This window comes from Vanellus vanellus (assembly GCF_965231255.1).
Source record: "Vanellus vanellus genome assembly, chromosome: 6".
Lineage (NCBI taxonomy): Eukaryota > Metazoa > Chordata > Aves > Charadriiformes > Charadriidae > Vanellus > Vanellus vanellus.
Window position 1 is genome coordinate 56,287,917 of NC_138911.1, and position 21,372 is coordinate 56,309,288.

A 21,372-nucleotide genomic window follows, 5' to 3' on the forward strand; every position below is an offset into this window, starting at 1 on the left:
ATGAGCAAGTGGGGCTGATTGACAGAGCTTTAAACTAGGCTTGCAGAAGGAGGGGGATAATATCAGGTTTGCCTGTGACAAGCTGTGAGACAAAATGTAGGCAATCCCGGCGAATCTTGGAATGCATGGAGGATAATTTCTTAAGCCAGGTAATAGACAGGCCCAACAGAGGGGATGCAATACTGGACCTGATGGTCACCAATGCAAGTGAGCTAATTGGTGACACCAAGATTGGAGGCAGACTGGGCTGTAGTGATCACACACTGGTGGAGTTCACAGTCCTGAGGGATATGGGTCAGGCAAAGAGTAAAATCAGGACCCTGAATTTTATGAAAGCAAACTTCCAGCCCTTCAAGGAGTTAGTGAAGAGGACCCCCTTGGAAACTGCCCTCAGGGGCAAGGGAGCAGAACAGAGCTGGCAGAACTTTAAAGATGCTTTTCATAGAGAGGACAGGCTGAGAGGGTTGGGGTTGTTCATCCTGGGGAAGAGGAGGCTCCGGGGAGACCTTATTGCAGCCTTTGAATACTTAAAGGGGGCTTATAAGAAAGATGGGGACAGACTTTTTAGTAGGGCTTGTTGTCATAGGACAAGGAGTGATGGTTTTAAACTAAATGAGGGTAGATTTAGACTAGGTATAAGGAAGAAACTTTTTCATTATGAGAGTGATGAAACACTGGCACAGGTTGCCCAGAGGGGTGGTAGATGCCCCATCCCTGGAAACATTCAAGGTTAGGTTGAATGCTTGACACATGTATGGTCACTTGCGCAGATGATACCGGTTTGTTTTATTCAATTAATTTGACTATATATCTATTTTTCTATTTCTGTGGAGGAAGGGGGTAAAGTTTACTGCAACATCAATGTCTAGCTGGGGAGTGGCAGGTCATGCCAGAACTGTAAACTAAATGCTTATGTACACATTCAAGTGTGATGAAAGGTTGTCGTGCACAGTATTATACACGTGTAATGTTTTCTAATTTAAATGAATTAACTAAACCAAACAGGCTTAGAACTAGAGCTGGAAATTTAACACGGAGATTGAAGTAAACTGGTACTGTTTTATTTCTTCAGTCATGTATACCTCAGTAGACATATTTAGACTGCTCTGGGATCTGTATACTCAGATTTACTTTCTGTGTTTAATGACACTGCCCCATACTATCTTAGAAGTAAACAAGGACAGTAAGGATTAAAGTAAGACATTCATAGCTGAAACAATGCATTTTTGCTTTCCGATTTTCTGCCAAATCTTGTTTTAACATGGATCTTTTGCACTACCACTGACCATCTCGATTGTCTGAATGTGCGCTCCAGAGCCGTGGGAGTGTACAGGTAGTTTTGTTCATGTGGTGGTGTGCTTGATTTACTTACTAAGTACCAGTATTTGCATGTGTTGGAGGTGTATACATATCTGTACAGCCTTCCAAGCAACTGCTGATATCGCAAAGCATTTCGGACTTCTTATTACGGAAGTGCTTATTACGAATATTGCTTCTTAAGGGAGGGCAAATAAGCAGAAAGAACTACACAAGACATACTTAAAAATACACCGTTTTTTTTTTTCTGTGTGACCTAGAGCCCAAATAAAGCATATTTGATTGTTGGAACCGAACATGTAAGTAGCTTATAAGCATTGCCCAACAGCTTGCTTTGCAGCTTTAAAATGCATTGCTTTTACATCTAACTCCCACAGAAAAACATCTCTCCTCAGGGGAGAACTGGTTAATAGTGAGTCATCCCACTTCCTGTGCGCTCAGGTGTACCTGGGCAAATGCAAATCGCTGCCTGGAAACCAGTTACACCAGATCCCAGATCCCCTGGCTGCTGAGTTTCCCTTTCTTTTTCTCTTTTCCTTCTTTTTTTTTTTTTCTTTTTTTCTTTTCTTTTTTAATCTGGGAACACGGCAGCAGAGTGGTTTCAGAGCTCTGTGAGTGTGAACGTTAAACATTTCCCACCAGTAAGGGGAGGGGACAGAAAGAAAAAAAACGGATAGATAACCGTGTTTCTTTCATGTGCTTTGCTTCAGAGTGACACGCTGCCTCCTGAAGCGGTGGATGGTGGTAGGCCTGAGCCAGAAACGATCCTCCAGGTGTGCCAGGCCCAGGTTGCCGAGCTGGAACAATGCCTAGACAAAACTAAAGTGTCCCTGGGGTCAGACCCCCAGACCCCCAAAATGCAGCAGATGGTGGAACAGAAGCTGGCCGATTGCGAGGTAAGATGGAGCGGTCAGTTTGCTGCTGTCGTCCAAACAAGTTGCCCTTCCCTGGGGTGTGTGTCTGCAGAAAAGCTGTGTTTACTGCTTCTCCTCTCCCTGCTTAATCGGCTTCATTACACTGTGCAGAAAACAGGTAACCGCTTGGCTTCAGTTTGAGGTGCAGCTTTCCAAGGGCTTAGTTAAAATACCTGGTTTTAGAGTTGGGATCTTTATGCATTTGGGGGATTTAGGTAGAACTCTTGAGTATTTTTAAAGTTTTGGTTTTCTTTGGATTATTTTCAGAAACGTGGCTCAGTACAGTTTGAATCCTCTATTAAAAGGCAATTTTTCATTGGTCATCATGATAAATCAGCTAGAAAAAAAGGAATATTTTTTTCTTTTGACATTTTCACTATCTATTTTTGTCAGAGTGATTTAAAAGACTGATATAAGATAGGTTCCACGCTGGTAAATTCTTCTTTTGCACTTTTTGCTAAAGGCTGACAGCATAGGTGGAAAGATAGGGATTTTCCCCTGCCCTCTGTGAGCAGTGGTGATATTTGGACCTACTGCTGTACTTCTAGGGCAGCCTCTTGCCCTTGATGGCAGCGGAAGGAAAGGAGTGGGTGGTACCCGTTGGCAAAAACAGGTGGAAGAAAAAAGGACTGGCGTGACGGGCTGGGGTGGGTGGGAGTCCTGGCATGCAGCTTTTTTCTCTGGTGTGCAGATTAAAAGAAAATGTGCAGGCACGCCACTTTGAAGTTCCCTGTGGTGCCAGTCTGGTGTACCAGTTTGCTTCAAGTACTGAGTCTACCTAAAGCAACAAATTTCACTCACCATAAAGGAGCCAATACCAAAATGTCCCCATTTTAAATTACTAGGAGACATTTCCAGCTGTTTTGTTGTTGGTGGAGGGTGGGATTTTTTTAATAGGAACTGAGTCCACGCCAAGAAGTGCCTTTGGGTTTAGGCTGTGATTCAGCCAAAAGCTCTGGTGCTGAACTCTGGGAATTAGGATTCTGAATGCACCTAAATAGCTGGCTGTGTCTGGATCCTATTCAGGGTTCGTGTCAGCATAGACTCAACTGGGCAGTTCCAACCAGTAAAAACAAGCAGGCTTCAGGCAGCTGTAAGCACTGCTAAATTCCTGTCGGCTTTTAACAATTTGGCTCAGTGTTAGGATGTGAACTTGGCAAGGGGGAGGTTTTTCTAACCTAGTCAAGATCTACACAGAAAAATACACATAGCTCAAAGCAGAAGCAGTCTTTAGATATGGACGTATGATGTAAAGCAGTTAATGTATTGCAGTTGATTACTTTGCAGTTGAGCCATGGTGCCTGTCTCCACACTCACCTTAAAAACATGAATTTAAAGTCATGCAGAAATGCACTTTGATTCACAGCAGCTTGAATCAAAACCCAGACCCCAACAGTTTACAATGGCCTGGCTGACACATGGTGACATTTTGGTAATTCAGCATCATTCCTCCCAAAGTATGATGCGATCAGTCTGTGCACTGCCTCCTTCTCCTCCATTGGGGTGTGTTGCCTTCTTGGTTGCATCCAAATGGAGTCTATAATTTCTGCTCTCCTTTTTTATTACTCCATATCTGAGTTAATATAACTTCCTGCAGAGGCTGTTGCTTGAAACAGTTTTATTTAATTGTTCACAATAAAAAGAGAGTGTTGTATTTCTAAGAATAAATAATTGACTGCTGTCCCTTCTAGGTGATGTTATCAGAGATTGAACAAAATGTCCTTTCTTTATGGAAAGATTGTGGAGGTAGCCCGCAGTACCAACAAGAGACAGAGGCGCTTTCCTTGAAGCTGAAGGAAGTGAAGTGCAATTTGGAAAAAGTCCAGACAATGCTTCAAGATAGATACAATGAAGAGCAGGTAAAGCATATGAATGCTATGCAGAGCAAGAGAGAGTCATGGTGCTTTAATGTGCTGTAGTTGCAGAAGAACAGTTAGAGCTCACCATGTGAAGTAAGGAAGGGAGAAAAGTCAGTAAGGAATGTCAGACTTGCTATTATTCTACTTTACAGTGCTGTATAATTATTTGTAGTTTGCAGCGAGTAGTGGATTTTTAATGAGTCTGAACAACAGCTTTTCTGGTTTAAGTGCTCAGTGACAGAGGTCAAGATTTTATGTGAGGAGTACAGGAAAAGGACAGAAAGGGTTTATTGTTTTGGTTTGGTTTTTCAAAAGCCTTTAAAATGCCATGAAGTTTGTCTATGACAGTATCACAGCAAAGAGGCCTTTAAGCAGTAACTTTCTCTTTGAAGAATGCGTAAATGGCAAGGGCAGTGACTGCCAGCTCTCCTGCACCACAGCTACACAGTCTTTGCTGAGTTTCCCAATGGGTGAGACAGTAACTCCCAGCTTCAGAGCTTATTCACACTCCATTGTGCAAGGGGCCAGAGAAGCCCACCTGATGTGTTTGCATAAAAAAAGCCAGTCTCTCTGGTGCTGGAGGAGCACAGTCTAAAAGGGAACTCGAATGACCCAGGGGAAAATTAGCACTGTTAAAGGCTCCTGTTGAAATATCTCTGTGAGCACAGATAGATAGAAAATCCAGGTGCATGAACCAATTTATGATCATAAATTGCACTTCCCTATAATTTGGTCAAACAATAAGAATGGAGGTTTAGTATCAATTAATCTGCTAACAGGAAATGCAAAACAAGCCTTGTAACTGTCAGGGAGAGAAACGTGAGGGCTTTAGCAGCAGGTTAGAATGGATCAAACTTTCAGTAAATGGAACTGGACAGAAATCTTTGCAAGAGTAGCAACTGCGTTTCATGCACTGCTGATTCTATGTATGGTAAGTCAGAGACAGGTCCACTTTTGCCGTTTCCCCAAACTGCACCTGTGGGTTCTGCCCTCTTAGCAAGTCTGGAAGCCTTCCCACAATGAGTCTCTCTTTACAGATTCACAACAGGGAGAGGATCGACCCAGAGCCCCTTGAGATCCTACACTCAAATGGCTCCAGCATGCCCCAGCTTGCCCTTGCTGAACAGCCGCTCGTTCGGCACAACGGTTTCCAGCACCCACAGGTAATTCTTCTACCATCCAGGAGCCAGGCTGTTCCACAACCCCTGTGGGTGTGGGGGACAGCTGTGTTTATTACCTGCTACAGTTTTCACTGTTGGATCAAGTCTGTGAAGAGCAGGTTTTGGTCACCCCTCTCCTCCAGGATTAGAGGAGTTTGTCAGGATGCAGAAAGGCCTCACCCCCAAAATCCTGTGTCCAAATGGTTTAGTAATACTGTGGAGCTGATTGGTACCCTGACACTTGCCTTGTATCATAGTGATTCAGATGGCATCACCCATCCCTCCAATCTCATAACTTTGAATCACTGATGTATTATGAAATCCAAATCTATATATTGACATTGCTTTTGAAGACACATTTGAAGCTGAAGCTAAATCTTTGTGAACATTTTCCCATGGGTTAACTCATAATGACATTAAGGTTGTTATTAACACAATAAAAAAATCTTGTGATGTTCTGTGCTCTGTAAACTACTTCTGTTTTGCTAACTCAAAATTAGCTTTTGCCCTTTTCATGCTATTGGAAAAGAGTTGGAGAAAATGATCCAACCTGAAGTGGTAAAATCGCTTACTTTTCACTTGACACTCATTTTAACTAATGCAGCTTGACCTCATATTTCAGGAAATTCCCATTTTCCCTTGCCTTTTTCTCGGTATAAGGATGGCAGTCGATGGCCTTTAAATTTCCACATGTGCATGATTTGTTTCTGACTGATGGGTTTTGCTTTTAAAACTTTACCTGAGGCAGAAATATATTCCATAAAAATACATGTTTTCAGAAAATATTTTGTTGGGTAAACTCATGTTTACACATAAACTGCATTTTATTGATAAATGTATTCTTACTTTCTTTGCTAAATAAATTAATGTAAAATGTGATTGGAAAAGCAGAGTCATAATTTCAGATTAATACAGTGCATGCAACTGATTTTACTGTTCCCACCATTCTCTGTGTACAGGATCTGAAAGTAAAAGCAGCTGAGCAGAAAAGCCTCATTGACTTCATTGAATCGTGCGTCGAAAAAATGCAGCCACAGTTTGAGGACAGCGTGACTCAGAAATTAGAATCAAGGTACAAAATAGCAAAATCAGTTACCAGATTCAGTGATGTAATACTGCCTAAACCTGCTGAAACTTTGCAGTAGCACTATTCGTTCATGGAATCACGGAATTTTCAGAGTCGGAATTTTCAGTCCAACTCCCCTGCTAAAGCAGGATTGCCTAAAGCACATTACTCAGGACTGCATCCAGGCGGGTCTTGAAAATCTCCAGGGAAGGGGACTCCACAACCTCCCTGGGCAGCCTGTGCCAGTGCTCTCTCACCCTCACCGTAAAGAAGTTTTTCCATGTATTTGAACGGAACTTCCTATGTTCCAACTTGTTTCCTGTTGCCCCTCGTCCTGTCACTGGGAACCATTAAAAAGAGCCTGGCTCCATCCTCCTTCAACCCACCCTTTAGATACTTGTACACCATAATAAGGTCTCCCCTCAGCCTTCTCTTCTCTAGGCTAAAGAGTCCCAGCTCTTTCAGCCTTTCCTCATAAGGGAGATGCTCCAATCCCTTAATCATCTTAGTTGCCCTACGCTGTACTCTCTCCAGGAGTTCCCTGTCCCTCTTGAACTGAGGAGCCCAGAACTGGACACAGTATTCCAGTTGTGGTCTCACCGGTGCAGAGTAGAGGGGGAGAATGACCTCCCTCGACCTACTGGCCACACTCTTCCCTATGCAGCCCAGGATTCCATTGGCCTTTTTGGCAACAAGGGCACATTGTTGGATCATGGATAATTTACTACCTACCAGGACCCCCAGATCCTTCTCCTCAGAACTGCTTCCCAGCAGGTCCACCCCTAACCTATACTGGTGCCTAGCATTCTTCCTCCCCAGGTGCACTTGCTCTTGTTGAACCTCTCTGCCCAGCTCTCCAGCCTGTTAAGGTCACGCTGGATGGCAGCGCGGCCCTCTGGAGTGTCAGCCACCCCTCACAGTTTGGTATCCTCAACGAACTTGCTGAGGATACACTCCATCCCCTCATCCAGGTCATTGATGAATATATTGAACAAGATTGGACTGAGTATTGACCCCTGGGGGACACCGCTGGTTACAGGCCTCCAACTAGACTCTGTGCTGCTGATCACAACCCTCTGAGTTCTGTCACACGGCCAGCTCTCAATCCACCTCGCTGTCACCTCATCTAGCCCACACTTCCCCAGCTTCCTAATGAGGATGTTATGGGAGACAGTGTCAAAAGCCTTGCTGAAGTCAAGGTAGATGACATCTATGGTTCTCCCCTCATCCAGCCAACCAGTTATAACATCATAGAAGGCTATCAGATTGGTCAAGCGTGATTTACCCTTGGTAAATCAGTGTTAACCACTTTCAATAGCTTCCTGTTTCTTAATGTGTTTGGAGATGACATCCAGAATGAGTTGCTCCATTACCTTCCCAGGGACAGAGGTGAGACTAACCGGTCTGTAGTTCCCTGGGTCCTCCTTCTTGCCTTTTTTGAAGATTGGAGTGATGTCGGCCTTCCTGTGCAGGGATGTATGCCTTTAGAAGAAAAAATGCAGAAGCTGGGAAACTTCTGCCATCAACAGTCCAGAGAAATGGAGTCTTAATTATGTGACAGCCTCTTTGATATTGGGCTGACTCCAGTGTTTAGTCAGTCTTGATATCAGGCAGGACTGACTCCTGCCATAAACTAAAGCAGGCCCATCCCGAGGCAAGTTGGGTTTCTCTGTTGGCAGCCTTTGCTGTGCAAATGCATCGAGACACCCGGCCAGGTTTAAAGGCAGCATCTTTGAAAAGGGGACATTGGGATCATGCACCTTCCAGAGTGGAACCAAGACATGCTACAGGACTATGCTCCCAATATTGCCATTCCAGAGATGGAGGCTGCCAGGAGGCCCCTTTCACTGGAAGGGAAAAGCCCAAAGGAATTTATCGAAGCTTGGATTAAAGATCATCCATGCACTTGGTTTCACTCTGGTTTTGAGGCAGTAGAAACCAATCTTATGCAAGAAGTCTTACAAATCTAATTTTGCTTGTTCTGTTTCAGTATTTGCCATTCTAACAATGTTTTCTCAATACAGCAATGGAGAATCCGATCCAAAGAGCAAGCAAGTTGATCCCACCTTAACTTCAAAGGACCAAACGGGTAATAAATGGCAATATTTACAGGAAGAGCTGTCATCAAAGATGAGGTCTCCTCTCTGCCAACTTGTGGAACCTCAGGTCCGTTTAAGCTCAGTAAAACACTTTTTCTGCAGACGGTTGTGGTAAAGATAGCAATTAATGTATCTTCCTGCATCATCATATCATGTCTCTTCATCAGATAACTGAAATCTGTGCAAGCAGTCTCCAGAGGAAATTTTTACTGCATACTGTTTTCTTTATTGTCTTTTAATTTTACTTTGAGGTAAATAATGTCTCTGAAATAGTGACTACTAAGAATAGTGTGGGAGCACATAGGTGAGTCCTTGTAATTAACATTCAGACCAGATGTTATCTGCTGAATTCTTTCAACAGAACTAAGAAAGTTAGCCAGCAAGCTCCCAGCTGAAATTTATGGATGTGGGTTAAGTCTTAGTTGTTGCAAGTGAGAACATTTTGGTCAAAACAAATCTCTGGTTTAAATTTTGTTCTGCCATTCACCATTGTGTACTCTCTTTCTCACATATCAAAAGTGATGTTTACATTGCAACAAGAGCAAGCTATGTATTCATTCTGAACAGACTGCAGAATTTTACTGCTTGGACCAAACTATAATTTCTGTTATTAACAGTTTTGTTCACATTCAAGTAGAATGACTAGATTCCGTGTTCTCTGAAATTACTGCATTACATGGGAGAATATTGGTCATGTAAAAGGATGAATGTCAGCTCTTTTTCAGTGAGGACTTACACTGCAGGGGGCAGCAGGGCTGCCTTAACATCAATTACAGTCTATAGCCCTTAAAGCTGGGAACCAGAGGCTCCTTTTTCAGTCAGTCTCCCATCAGGGCATAGCCTAACCAACTAATTTTTGCCAGTAAAAGGGGAACTCTGCTATCCAGGTGCTTTACATTAATGCCTTTAAACTTTCATTTTAATGCTTTTTGAGAGGAGTGTTATCTAGTTGCCCATGGCCCTGTCTTCATTTGAGCTGTTCACCTAATTGCAGTATTCTTTTTCCAAATGTTAGATTACAACGAAGATGAACATGCTGCCCCGAGGCACATTCGCTAGTGCAGGAACCCCAACGGTGGAAGAACTGAAAACTTTCACTGTCCAGCTGGGAGACCTTAGCCAAGAAGCAAACGTGGTGCATGCACAGGTAAAAACGACATGTTCTAGTATTGTAATAATTACCACGGATTCTAGACACAAGACACTGTTTGGGCACTGGGAAACATAGCCAATAATCGTATTGTTGCAAATGGCGTTCACTGTAGTGTATAGTTTTTGCATCAGGTATGGACTATAATGTAGAAATCACCTCAGGATTTTGAGAGGAAACATTTCAAGTTTCAGCTATGATACTTCTGCTACCTGAATCCAAAGATTTGCTAGTGTGGATAAAACTCCTCAAACTGTATAAAGCAAGGAGCCTGGGAATGATTTCAGTAAATCTGCAGTATTTGAGCTGACAAGATTAATCGTATTGTGCCCATGCCTGAGATTATAGAGCTGTAAGACCACAGCCACTCCCAATACATAAAAGGTCGTTGTCTCAGCTTTGGCTTTGACAGTTCTGAATATTACCTGCATATAACTGTCTCATCCAAGTCTGTCCCTCAGTATTGCATTAATTCCATTTTATTATTAGCTGACTGAACCTCTAACCTTATACAAATGAATAAATCTTAGCCATGCCTTGGGTGAAAATACTGAAAACTTCTGACTTGCCTTTACCCAGGATAATGTGGCAGAGGAAGTCTCTTCCAATTTGGACAGAAAATTGTTTGAGCTGCTTCTGGCAATCAGCCGATGTTTGAATAATATGGAGGAGATGTTAAACACCTCAGTCCTCTCCACCGAAGAGGCAGCTGTGCAGCAAGCTCTTTATGAGGTAAATGTCCTAAAGCATCCAGGGAAGGATAAACCCCAGTGTATATCTGTTACAACAGAATATATATGGCCTGGTATTTCCTATCTGTTTTGCTGGTATTATTCAGGAATAACTCCACCAAACTATTTGGTATTGCACAGATTTGGGCCTATGGCTTTTAACAACAATTATCAACTTGAGTCCTGCTGCCTTTTACAGGCAAGAGTCCTTGGACAGAAACCATTTTCACTCATGTTATCTTTCTTTCAACCCTTTAGACTCTTTCTGTCGAGCTGCAAAAACTTCATGCTGATCTGAGTGATAGAAAGGATGATCTTCTGAAGTCTATTAGCTGCGCTGGTGGGAGCACAGATGTGTTCTGCGAGTGCTTTAACAACTTGCAGGCACGGCTGGAACAAACTCAAGCTGCCACTGCTTCAAGGAGCAGCTCAGTGAAAGCTGGGCTGGATCAAAATAGTAATTATCAGGTACTCCACTGCCAAATGCACATCTTGTTTCATAGCATCTGTTAGACTTGTCAGTGTTAATGCATTTGGGTTACACATGAGCAATCTATAATGGGCTTTCTTTTTTTTTTTTTTTTGGTACTAAACAAACTTGTCTTAGCCTCTCAAGAAGCAAATTAATTTTGCTGTGTACAGTGCTGTGTGCAATGCTGAATACCTTAGAGGCCTTAATCACAGCAGAAAATTTGCATGCAGAAAGGATGGAAGTAACCTGGGATCCCATGCATACTGAGCTACAGGCTAAAGCAAGTTTCTCTGTGTAGGGATTTGGCCAAGGAGGCTTTCGAATATTCTTTCTTTTGCTGTGTGGACTCAGGAGAGGCAGCCTTCTTCCCTTTTGGTGCCATGTCTGGCACTGGGCTACTTTTAGCTATGTATTGGAGGTTGATTTAACCCTTTGTTTTTACTGTCTTTACCTTTAGATTTTGTGCCACTGTAGCAGAAGCCATAGTTTTGTGAATTTGTGCTTTTTTTTTTTTGTTCTTTTTCAGAAAAGCAGATAATAAGAAACTTTTCTATAGATTCTTGTGATGGGCTAAATCTACCAACTATTGCTGTAAAATATTCAGATAAGGTATTTAGGCTGAAATAAGGAAAGAAAAGCCTGGCCTTTGAAATACAGTTTCCAATGTCCAGCAAAACTCCAGTGTGCTTATCATATTTGCAAGTCAGCCTAGCTCTTTACTGCTGAATAATAAAGCAGTTCCTTTGAAGAACACTGGGATGTTGCCTCCAAACAGTAGCAGGACTAGTCTTGCAATGTTTACTTATGCAGAATCCATGGAGCTCTATCAGTCGTCAGTAATGGGCTCATTTTCTCATTTTCAGAAGAGAAGAATTTGTTTCTCTATAAATTTCACAGATTTTTACAGGCATAGAAGATCATTGTGACAGAGTAATCTGCTTTTTTACACTACACAGACTACAGAATTTCCCTCCCTAAATTACTGCATTAGGCCCATAATGCACGTTTTATTTTGTTTTTTTAAGGACGAAAAAAGTTCTTTTGCCATGAGAGGTAACCATTTTGTTAGCTGTGTAATTTTGACTGGTCATTGCTATATTCCTGATATGTAATATACTTGTGATGTTTGTTTCTTTTGCAGAATGAAACCAGGCTGCTCTATGATAAGTTAACTGAGAAAAAAGCTGCTCTGCAACAATGCTTGAATGCAACGCGTGGACATAGTGTTTCTGAACAGCTTCAGGTAATTTCGTTTGAAAGAAAGGAGAGGAAGAACTCTCAGCATTAGCTATTATTTCCAGTTTTCTGCAATCTATTAAGTTTCATATTTTCTAAAGTTTGAGTCTCACTTAGGTTTTCAGAGTGGGAGAAGGAGACAGTTCAGTATTTGCCACCCTTTTTTATTATTTATTTTTTTATTACACCCCAATACATAGTGAGACCTAATTCCAGTCCTTTCAGTAGTTGAAGTGGAGGAACCAGTCTCTCCACAGCCTCTCAGAGTAATTACACTACAGCAGGGAAGAGCTAAGCAAAGTACAACACTTCACGTGTTATTCCTTTTTATATGCAAAACTAGCTTTTCTTTGTGGGAATAGGACTCCAGTATTTATATCTAGTCATTCAGCATTTATGAGCACTTTATCATATGGCAGTTGACCAATTAAGCTATTTTCTTTGACCTTGATAGGGATTAGCAGAGAATTAAAAATGAATAGACTGCATATCCTCCCCAGAATGGTCATCAGCCATGTATCTTCTTGTTGGTGAAGCGAAGAGGGTGTCCTGAAACTTTTTTGTTACGGGCTCATAACCTTGTTTACTTTCGGCTAGGCTGAAAGCTATGTTCAGAACTGCTGAATCCCCTAGCAGGGACTGCTGCCTTAGATATATTCTGTCAAGTAACCACTCTTGTAAAAGGAATGCCAGAGGTACCTAACCTACCTTCAGAGAGAACCTTTCTCAATCCATCCTTGACTGAGTCTTTCTAATTCATAAGAAAAAATGGCGTTTTCTGAGCCCATGATTCCTTTTAATGGCTGCTCTTGAATTAGTAATCTAAAATGTATGTTGAATGTTGGACTGAGACACAAGACCTGAATTCCCTTCCTGGCTGTGTTGTGTGAACCCAGTAAGCTGTGTCATGAACGGTCTTGTCTGTTTAGCATATAAGCTCATTGGACCTCAGGGTCTCATTGTGAACTTACGCGGTACTAGCAGAGCAGAGATCCAGCCCCTGGATCTGCTGCAGGACTAGTGATAATAGGAAATGTAATGGAACAGAACTCTTCCTAATAGCTTGTTTTGTTCTTAATTCAGAAAACCGATGCCTGTGCTTTGGAGCTGCAAAACTTTGAAAACCAAGTAGCAAAACTGAGAGGCTATGGGGAAAGATTTCAGTTACCTATCACCTTAATCCAGGAAGCTTATAAATTAGAGGTAAGAGCACAGTACAGATTCCACTTACTCAGCAAGGTTTGATTCTTGTAAGCAAGGTATTTTTAGCATCAAAAGGATGATGGTTATTTTGCATTCTGGGAATGTGTGTGTGGGTTTGTAGGATTCTTTTCTGTCCTTCATGATTCACTAAACTGTGTTTACATTGTAGGATGTTTTAGATGACATGTGGGGGATTCTGAAAGCAAAGTATGCAGAGCTGCACTCTCCTTCCATCAGTGAGAGCCAGTATGAGGACTTACTTCATGGATTTGCAGAGCTGGTAGCTATTGGACGAGAGAAGATTGCACAAGATCCAAAGCAGCTAACGAAAAGCAGAGCAGCTCTACAGTCTCACCTGGAAAATCACAAGGTATAAGATGCTTATCACAGCACTGCTCAGATCAGCATAGCAGGAGCACCGTTTTCTGTGACTGGTTTCTCTCCAGTGTTGTAGAGAGGAATAACTAGCTCATAGCTTAGGGGAGGATCTGGAGTATGTGCAGAAAACAAAGTAAAAGTTTTCAGTAGACCAAAATAGGACCCACTAAATTATGAGAGAAGGGTTGTTATTACAACTGCAGGTTTGGTGATAAATTAAGATCAGGATTTCAGTTTTATCAGTCTAATAATACTTTGGCTTACCTCAGAACATATTGATATGTGCGAAAAACGCATCCTTCTAATTACTGACAATAAATCAGTAGTGAGGTTCCTGAAGTTGCTGTCTAGCAACTGGGAGTTGAGCCTTTGTTTTCAGCATTCTGTGCCATCATATTCTGATGGAGGAAACTTACCCATAACAGCTCCTTTTCCAAACAGAGGATAGTTTAGATCGTCCCCTTGGCAGCCCGGTGTCCCTTGTACCCAGCTGCTACATGCTTGATGGGAGATGGCTGAGAATGCACCTGCGTCCTCACTGTCCTGCTGCTTGGCAAGAAGCCCTGGCCAATGCTAGTCACTCAAAGATGTCTCGGTCATGTCAATACCTTGATTTAACTGCTCCAAGTAGCTCAAACTCCCTTAAGAATTGTTTCATGATGCCAAGCACTGCAAACCACTACTCCAGTCATAGGAATTGTGTTTGTCACGCTCAAATTGCCCTTAGCAAAGCAAAATGTTAGGAATTTATTTACAAAGGAAAACAAATAATGTATCTGTAGTCCAAATATACATACATTGATTTACAAAAGCAAAAGAAAACTGCAAAAGCCATTTTCCCTGCCCTGGTTATCAAGACTTATCAAGATATTCACACAGCCTATCCCTGGAGTATGGTCCTTAAGTTATTAGTTCTTAGTGAAGAAGATCTTGGTTGAAGAGTGTGATCTTAAACCCTCAAAGATTTTTGGTGGAGGAAAGTGTTCTGTTGAGATTCAGAGGTTTCCCAAGAGCTCAGCTGAGCCATAGCTAAGTCAAACTGTTACCCAGTTATCCCAAGGGATTATTGTGCCCTGCCTACTACTTAGGCCTTTGAACTGGTAATACCCTTGATGCTTGCAGTCACCTCCCATCCAGGTGAAACAACATGAATAATGGTGACAGCTACCTCACGATAAACCATGAATTTATTTATGGATGAATTCTTCCTTCCCTTGTCTTCCTACAACATCTTTGTATTTGATATGAACTGAAAGTATAAATATAGATCTTTTTCTTTAGAAATATATAAATGAAAATAGTGTATGCAGCTCATCTGCACCAGGGGATGTTTAGACTGGACATTAGGAAGCATCTCTTTACCAAGAGGGTGGTCAAACACCGGAACAGGTTTCCTAGAGAGGTGGATGATGCCACAAGCCTGTCAGTGTTCAAGAGGCATTTGGATAACGCCCTTAATAACTTTAACTTTGGTCAACCCTGAAGTGGTCAGGCAATTGGATTAGATGAGTGTTGTAGGTCACTTCCCAATGAAAATATTCCATTCCATTGCTATCCTATCCTGTCATATCCTATCCTATGCAGTAATTGCCCATCTTGGGGTGATGCAGAATTTGGGTAGAAGGCTCCTGAGTCCAGCTATGAGAGTCCCTGAAACTGGACGCTCTTCTCAGCAAGTCTCTGTCTTCTTCACACTCCTTCTGGGGTTTTGTGATCTCTCTCAAAGAGTGAGCTTTAACTTGTTTTTTTCAGGACTTTTTCCACAACCTCATGACCCGCATGACTTTCATGCAAGCATTTTCCAAGAAAGTGACTCCCTCCATCCTACAAGAGAGAGAGGAATTCTGGAGAGAGCTGGTGAATGAAGTCAAGTTGCTGGAGCAGAAGGCCTGCCAGTATGGTATACACCTAGAGAGCCTGTTAAAGGTAATGAGTCAAAAGAAACCCCAGAGTAAAAGCTGGAGAGAAGAAGAAGAGTTGTGTCTAGGGGAACCCTTTCCGCACCAGTGATTCTTTGGCTGGTAGTTGTCCTTTCCCGTTTCCATTGGACAGCAATAGTCTATTACTTTTTCTGTGTTTGCCAGTAAACTGGCTTTTTTCCTTGAAAACCTCTGCAAGTGGACATTTCAACCCATTACTCTGACATGGGTGGGACTTTATGACTTCTTGCAGTAATTTTTGAGCGCCTGGACTGACAGGAGAGCCATTTAAGGCACAAAAATACCAGCACCCCTTTAAAATAAAACCTAAAAATTTATCTTAAAACACTCCTAGACAATAAAAAATTAAGTTTACCACTTTAAAATAAGAAACCTTGAAGATATTAGAGAATTAATTAATTAATTCATCTCTGGTGAAATCAGATCTCACTTTAATATTTCCATACTATTCACCTATTTTTGTGTTCTATTTCATTAAAGTAAGAGCTGCTAATGCTAGAATAAGCATTAAGGCCTCAGTTTGGTGTGGCAAAAATGCAGATAGATGTGTGCTATGTTAATGATACACTGTATTTTTTAGGAATGGATGGAATTTGATGATGATTGCCTAGTTTTCAATAAGGAGTTAGAGACGCTTTCCTCTACATTGCCTTCTGTGAATTTGGTGGAAGAAACAGAAGAAAGGTTAATGGAAAGGATTGCACTTCTACAGGTATTTATGTGTCTGTGTCTCTGACTTGTTTTATTCATGGATGTGTAGAGCTTTATGTCCTTGTCTGTGTGTGAATGCGAGCTGAAAACTTAACTTTTAAAAGTAGCCGGAAATCAGGTTACTAATTTCAGCCAGGGGCTATAAATTCATTTAAGTGGGAATAATGACTATAGCTACTTTAGAACTTGGTCTTCAAATGCACATATTTGGGAGAAGATAGTATGCAGACTACATGGGTCCTGACGACAGCAGGGAGCCATGGAATGAACACTTCCTGTAATTCAGGAATGATTTTCACACCATGATGTCAAACCTATGGGAGAGGAGAAAGCACCCAGTGCCTTCAAATATCTGAACTGCTGGTTGCAATAGAACGTCAACAGGTTTACCAGCTCCTTTTAAAATCTTGAGAATTCAAAATAAGATGTCCTGATTTCTATCTGACCAAAGAGAATAACATTTCTTTTGTACAGTATGGCAAATAGGCTCCTGGTTTGTTCCCAGCTGCATCTCTGATGGCAGAGATACACCTTTATTTAGAACCTCAAGTCTAGTTGGAAACATTTTATGTATGTTTTAAACACATTTGAATAGAAGGATATGAAACCAGCCTTTATGGTTGTTTTATAAAATTAAGAAGAAATATATAAAATTAAGAAGAAATAATGTTTAGTACACTTAATGATGTATCTTTAGAGAATGCTCTGCATTCCTTACAGGTTTCATCTTTCTCGGTCTTCAGAGGACCCACTCTATTAGAAATTTTTGAATCAAGTCTTTGGGTCTATATTGAGTCCAGTTTGATATTTAGATTCATAGACTATAAAGGAAAAAAGGACTATTGTGATTTAATCTAGTTGACTTCATGAAAGAGATGATTGGACATTCCCAGAAAAATCTGAGCTACAGTGAAGCTTTTGAAATAAATCAACAGTAGATATTTAAAATCACAGTGACCCTCTGGTGCTTTTGATGCCTGTTACACTGAGACAGGAGACATGCAATATTTGCATAGCCATTGACTGGGAAGTTGCCTAGTTCACTTTGGCTTTTTAAGTTCTTAACTAACTTTGCACTCTTATGTCTTTAAAGACAAATAAAGACTTAAGAGTGCAAAGTAGTAAAGCTTTAGAAGGTGCTTTTTAGGGGAGCCCCAGCACTGGAGCTTCACAATTTCAAGGACAGAGCAGAAAAACAATCTCTGTGGCTTAATTCCTGTGAGAGAAATATCCCTATTAATAATATTGTAAAGGCCCCTTATGTCTGGAGAGAAGTGAAATACTTGCACATCACACAGTTGCTATTTTCTGCCTTCTCCCTGGGACTGATCTACTTCCTGGGTTGGTTTGGGTTTTGTTTTTTTTTTTTTCCCTTTTCTTATTTTGATCTTCCAGTGAAGTGTAGCAAAGGTAAAATGATGCTTTGTCTTTATTCAGCTGTCTAAGCAAACCAGACCACTCCTATGTCTTTTACTTAATGTCTTCACTGTTCGCACTTCATTTCTCCCTGTCACCATTACTCAATAATTATCCCAACAGATTCCTTCAAAACACTGGTAATGTGTTTGGTTTTTTTTTTTAATAGAATAGAGCCAGAGAGCCCTCTAAGAACAGGAGGGCAATAACTTTCTGCTTGGGACAGTCATATGTTTGGACAGTGCAGCCAGATCTGATAGAGAGTGTTTGTACATTGCTTGAGGTTTACATGTGTCAAAAAAGCCCATCAAATCGTAACACAGTCATTCTGATAATGCATCTCAATTATATTGAGATCAGTCTTGACCTATTCAAAGGAAACAAAAAAAAATAACCTGTGTCCCTTTTGCTTATAATGAAGTACAGATTTGTTCTGTTTAGAAAATAAAATACATGACAGAGGAAGTGTAAGATTAAAAAGTTAGAACAAATGATAAATGTTTTCCCAGCTGTGTTTTTGGTTTTTAAAATATTATTGTTATGCAAACTTCCCATATTCTGATAGCAAATCAAAAGCAGTGTTGATGAAAAGCATGCGAGGCTGTACCAGATGGTGAAAGAAGGGAAGAAATTGCTGACTGCTGTGAGCTGTCCAGAAATAAGAAGCCAGATCAGGAAGCTGGAAGAGCTGTGGTTGTCTTTAAACAAAAAAGTTGGCCATGAACTACATCGACTTCAGACGCTACTCAAACTCCTGGTCAGGTGGGTATAAGTCAGAAAGCAATTAGAGATATCAGCTAGAAATTAGTTTCTGACCTTCTATAGATTTATTTTCTGAAATATCACAGTGAATTAATAAAAAACACAGCTCCTTTATCTTAAAAATGAGAAAAAGGAAAAAAAAAAGCAGTGGTGATTAGAAAAGTGGCTCTTTATTACACAGCTGATCTTCTCTCACTGTGTAGACGAGTGCTTCACTTCCTGCTTATTTTTGTAGGAAGAATATTTTGATTGCTGCCATTGCAAAGTCAGTGCATCTAGGTGAGAGCTAGCTGCATCGTGCTGCAGTTTGTACATTGGGAGTGTTAACACAAGCTCTGATCATGCTGCCCAAAGCATTTTGGCCTGCTGCAAATGCAAGCTAGCCTTGATTCCCATGCAAAGGCATAATGTGCCTGTCTGTGCATGTACACTATCCACCTTACCAATGTTCAAGACCTGGCTGACATGCTGCCTCAACTTGTGTTTTGAAGCTCTCCAAAGGGGGAAGACCCAAGCATGCTCAGTGCTTTCCCATGCCCCAAGCTGTCAATGCTGTCCTGGCAGTCAGGTGGAGGCAATCTGGGGCTCTACAGCCCAGTCCACCAGCTGATGTACCATGCTCAGCTCTCCCTGCACCTGGTCTGTGTGCTCTGAGCTCAGGCTGGCTGGACCCATAGTGTGGAGAGAGCATGCCAGTGTTTGTTGGTATTTGTTCCTGCTGTGTATTCTGCACTGTATCTTGCAGCATGTACAATCTCCTCTGGTGGTTTTTACCTCCAGCAAAGCTCTTTTCACGCGTGTGAGCTTGTCCTGGCAACTGCTGGGTGAATATAGAAAGAGGATATTTTCAGGGAGAGCAGACCAGCTGAAAAGAGCTGATAGGAAGGGTCTTGTGTGTACCTCAGCAGAACTGCTGTGTTTCACATTGATCCACAATGCTTCTGCAGGTTTTTGTAGAGGCACAGGTGCCAGAATAGCACATGCCTCCTCCCAGAGAGGAGAACAACTTGGAGGGTGAGAAATGTATCCTAGACTCAACTAGGAGGCATATGTTTGTGTGTTTTGTTTCCTCCTTGTAGCTACAACAGAGACTCAGAGGAATTAATGAAATGGCTGGATTCTGCTCAGCAAAGAATGAATTTTTGGAAGGAGCAGTCTCTCAACGTGTCACAGGATCTTCCCACCATCAGGGATAACATCAACAGCTTGTTTGTAAGTCATTTCTCCTCCCAGGTTTAGATAAAACATTGTGATTTTCAGTGAAAATGACCCTTCTGAGTGGTTTTTGTATTTGCCATGTCCCAGAAGCTGCCCACATAATGTAGCACTGAATGTCTGTGTGTCCTAAAGCCACCCCATTGTCTGTGTGGGGAACCAACCATGAGGATGGGAGGCCACCAAAGACCTACCTTCAGATTGCAAGGCCAAGCCAAAGTGCATAAATCAGAATGAAATCCTCTCGTAATGCGCTCCCAACTGCAACACATCACAGCCCAACCAGGATCTCTTACGCACCTACAGTATGATAGCATGGTTTCTGTCTTGCTTCTGATGCCAAATACCAGACACAGCAGTTCAGCCAAGCTGATGGGCCACTTACCAACTGAATCTGGAGTGTGGGTTCAGGGAACAGGAGTGAAGACAGCAGGGCTGTGAAGATGGTCAGGCAAAGTCAGGAAAGAGAAACATGCTGAATTGCATTTCATGTCTTTGCCTGCCCCCCCAATGCTGTGCTTCCCTTGTATGACTAGCCAGGAGGTTCAGCCCCCATGTAAGGCCTGACAGAGGGAGCCTTGCACCGTGGGAGAGCAAAGCATCGTGAAGGTTGGACTGGTAGGTGTGAGCTGGCCAGAGACTCAAGGACTGGGGTTGCTCCCTGGACCTCTATGTGAAGTGGGGATCATGATATTCCCAGTCCCTGTGGAGCAAAAGGTGGCATTCGGCATTGTATCAAGCTGGGCAGAAAAAGGCCTTACCTGCTGCCAACACATGTTGAGTTTAGGTTTTCTGAACTTTAAAAACTGGCTAAAATCTGTTGGTTGAGTCAGAACTTCCTGTGACTGAAAACCTCGTTTATCTTCTTTATTTAAATAGATATATAAATATTTACCCTCTCTTAAATTTCTCCTATGCACCTCAGGTATTCTCTAAGGAAGTTGATGAAAAATCTTCCCTGAAAACATCTGTGGCGAGCACTGCCAACCAGCTTTTTCACGTGAAGCAAGCTGATACTGCGGCACTTAGGTCATCTTTGGCAAAGTTTGAGCAAAAATGGGGAGAACTGATCACACAGCTCCCAGCCATCCAAGAAAAACTTCACCAGGTGAGGAGAAGCTCTGCTGCCATCTCTCAGTTCAAACTAAATAATTACTTTAAAATGCTGCTGCTGGGATTCAGTTGGCTGCTCCATAAGGCCCCCAAAGCACCTCTTTCCTAATTAGCTGTCTTGCTTTCAGAATATCCCCAGTATTGTACTGCAGTTTAATTATTGCCGTGTTCTACCTGGGCTGTTTTGCACATATCTGTCATCTTTACTGTTTTATATGAAAGTCTGTGACAATTAGAAAGAATTTTATTTCAAATTTCTGAATTCTCAAACTTTTCTTAATTTAAGTCATATGCCCTTCTGGACCACAGGGCTCACTTTCAAGTTCATACCCTGATAATTGCAATTATAGTGCCTGAGCCTTTCTAAAAATACAAATGTCATTTTTCCTTGATATTTCTAACAAGCAGAGTGTAGAGCATTCATTATATGCTTTACCCCCAGCTACAGATGGAAAAACTTTCATCGCGGGAAGCTATTGCTGAACTAATGACCTGGCTGGACCATGTGGAGCAACAGCAGGGACATGAGGAGCCAATAAATTCACAACGTAGTGCTGCCGAAGTCAGAAGCCTCCTTCAGAAGTGCAAGGTAAATGGGAATTTGTAGGTCCAGGCCTTCTGCAAGGTGTT

The 21,372-nt window shown here is 41.8% G+C and overlaps 1 protein-coding gene across 1 annotated transcript in view; it reads left to right on the forward strand.

Moving 5' to 3' along the window:
- The window catches only part of SYNE2 (spectrin repeat containing nuclear envelope protein 2), a 207,543-nt gene that overhangs the window by 127,239 nt on the left and 58,932 nt on the right, over nucleotides 1–21,372 (forward strand). Inside the window, 17 exon segments of the mRNA XM_082485681.1 lie at nucleotides 2,028–2,213; nucleotides 3,923–4,090; nucleotides 5,128–5,253; nucleotides 6,210–6,322; nucleotides 8,341–8,482; nucleotides 9,431–9,562; nucleotides 10,145–10,297; nucleotides 10,555–10,764; nucleotides 11,910–12,011; nucleotides 13,088–13,207; nucleotides 13,377–13,577; nucleotides 15,338–15,511; nucleotides 16,106–16,237; nucleotides 18,218–18,414; nucleotides 19,494–19,626; nucleotides 20,555–20,737; nucleotides 21,185–21,331. Coding sequence (XP_082341807.1) covers nucleotides 2,028–2,213; nucleotides 3,923–4,090; nucleotides 5,128–5,253; nucleotides 6,210–6,322; nucleotides 8,341–8,482; nucleotides 9,431–9,562; nucleotides 10,145–10,297; nucleotides 10,555–10,764; nucleotides 11,910–12,011; nucleotides 13,088–13,207; nucleotides 13,377–13,577; nucleotides 15,338–15,511; nucleotides 16,106–16,237; nucleotides 18,218–18,414; nucleotides 19,494–19,626; nucleotides 20,555–20,737; nucleotides 21,185–21,331 — 2,619 coding nt within the window.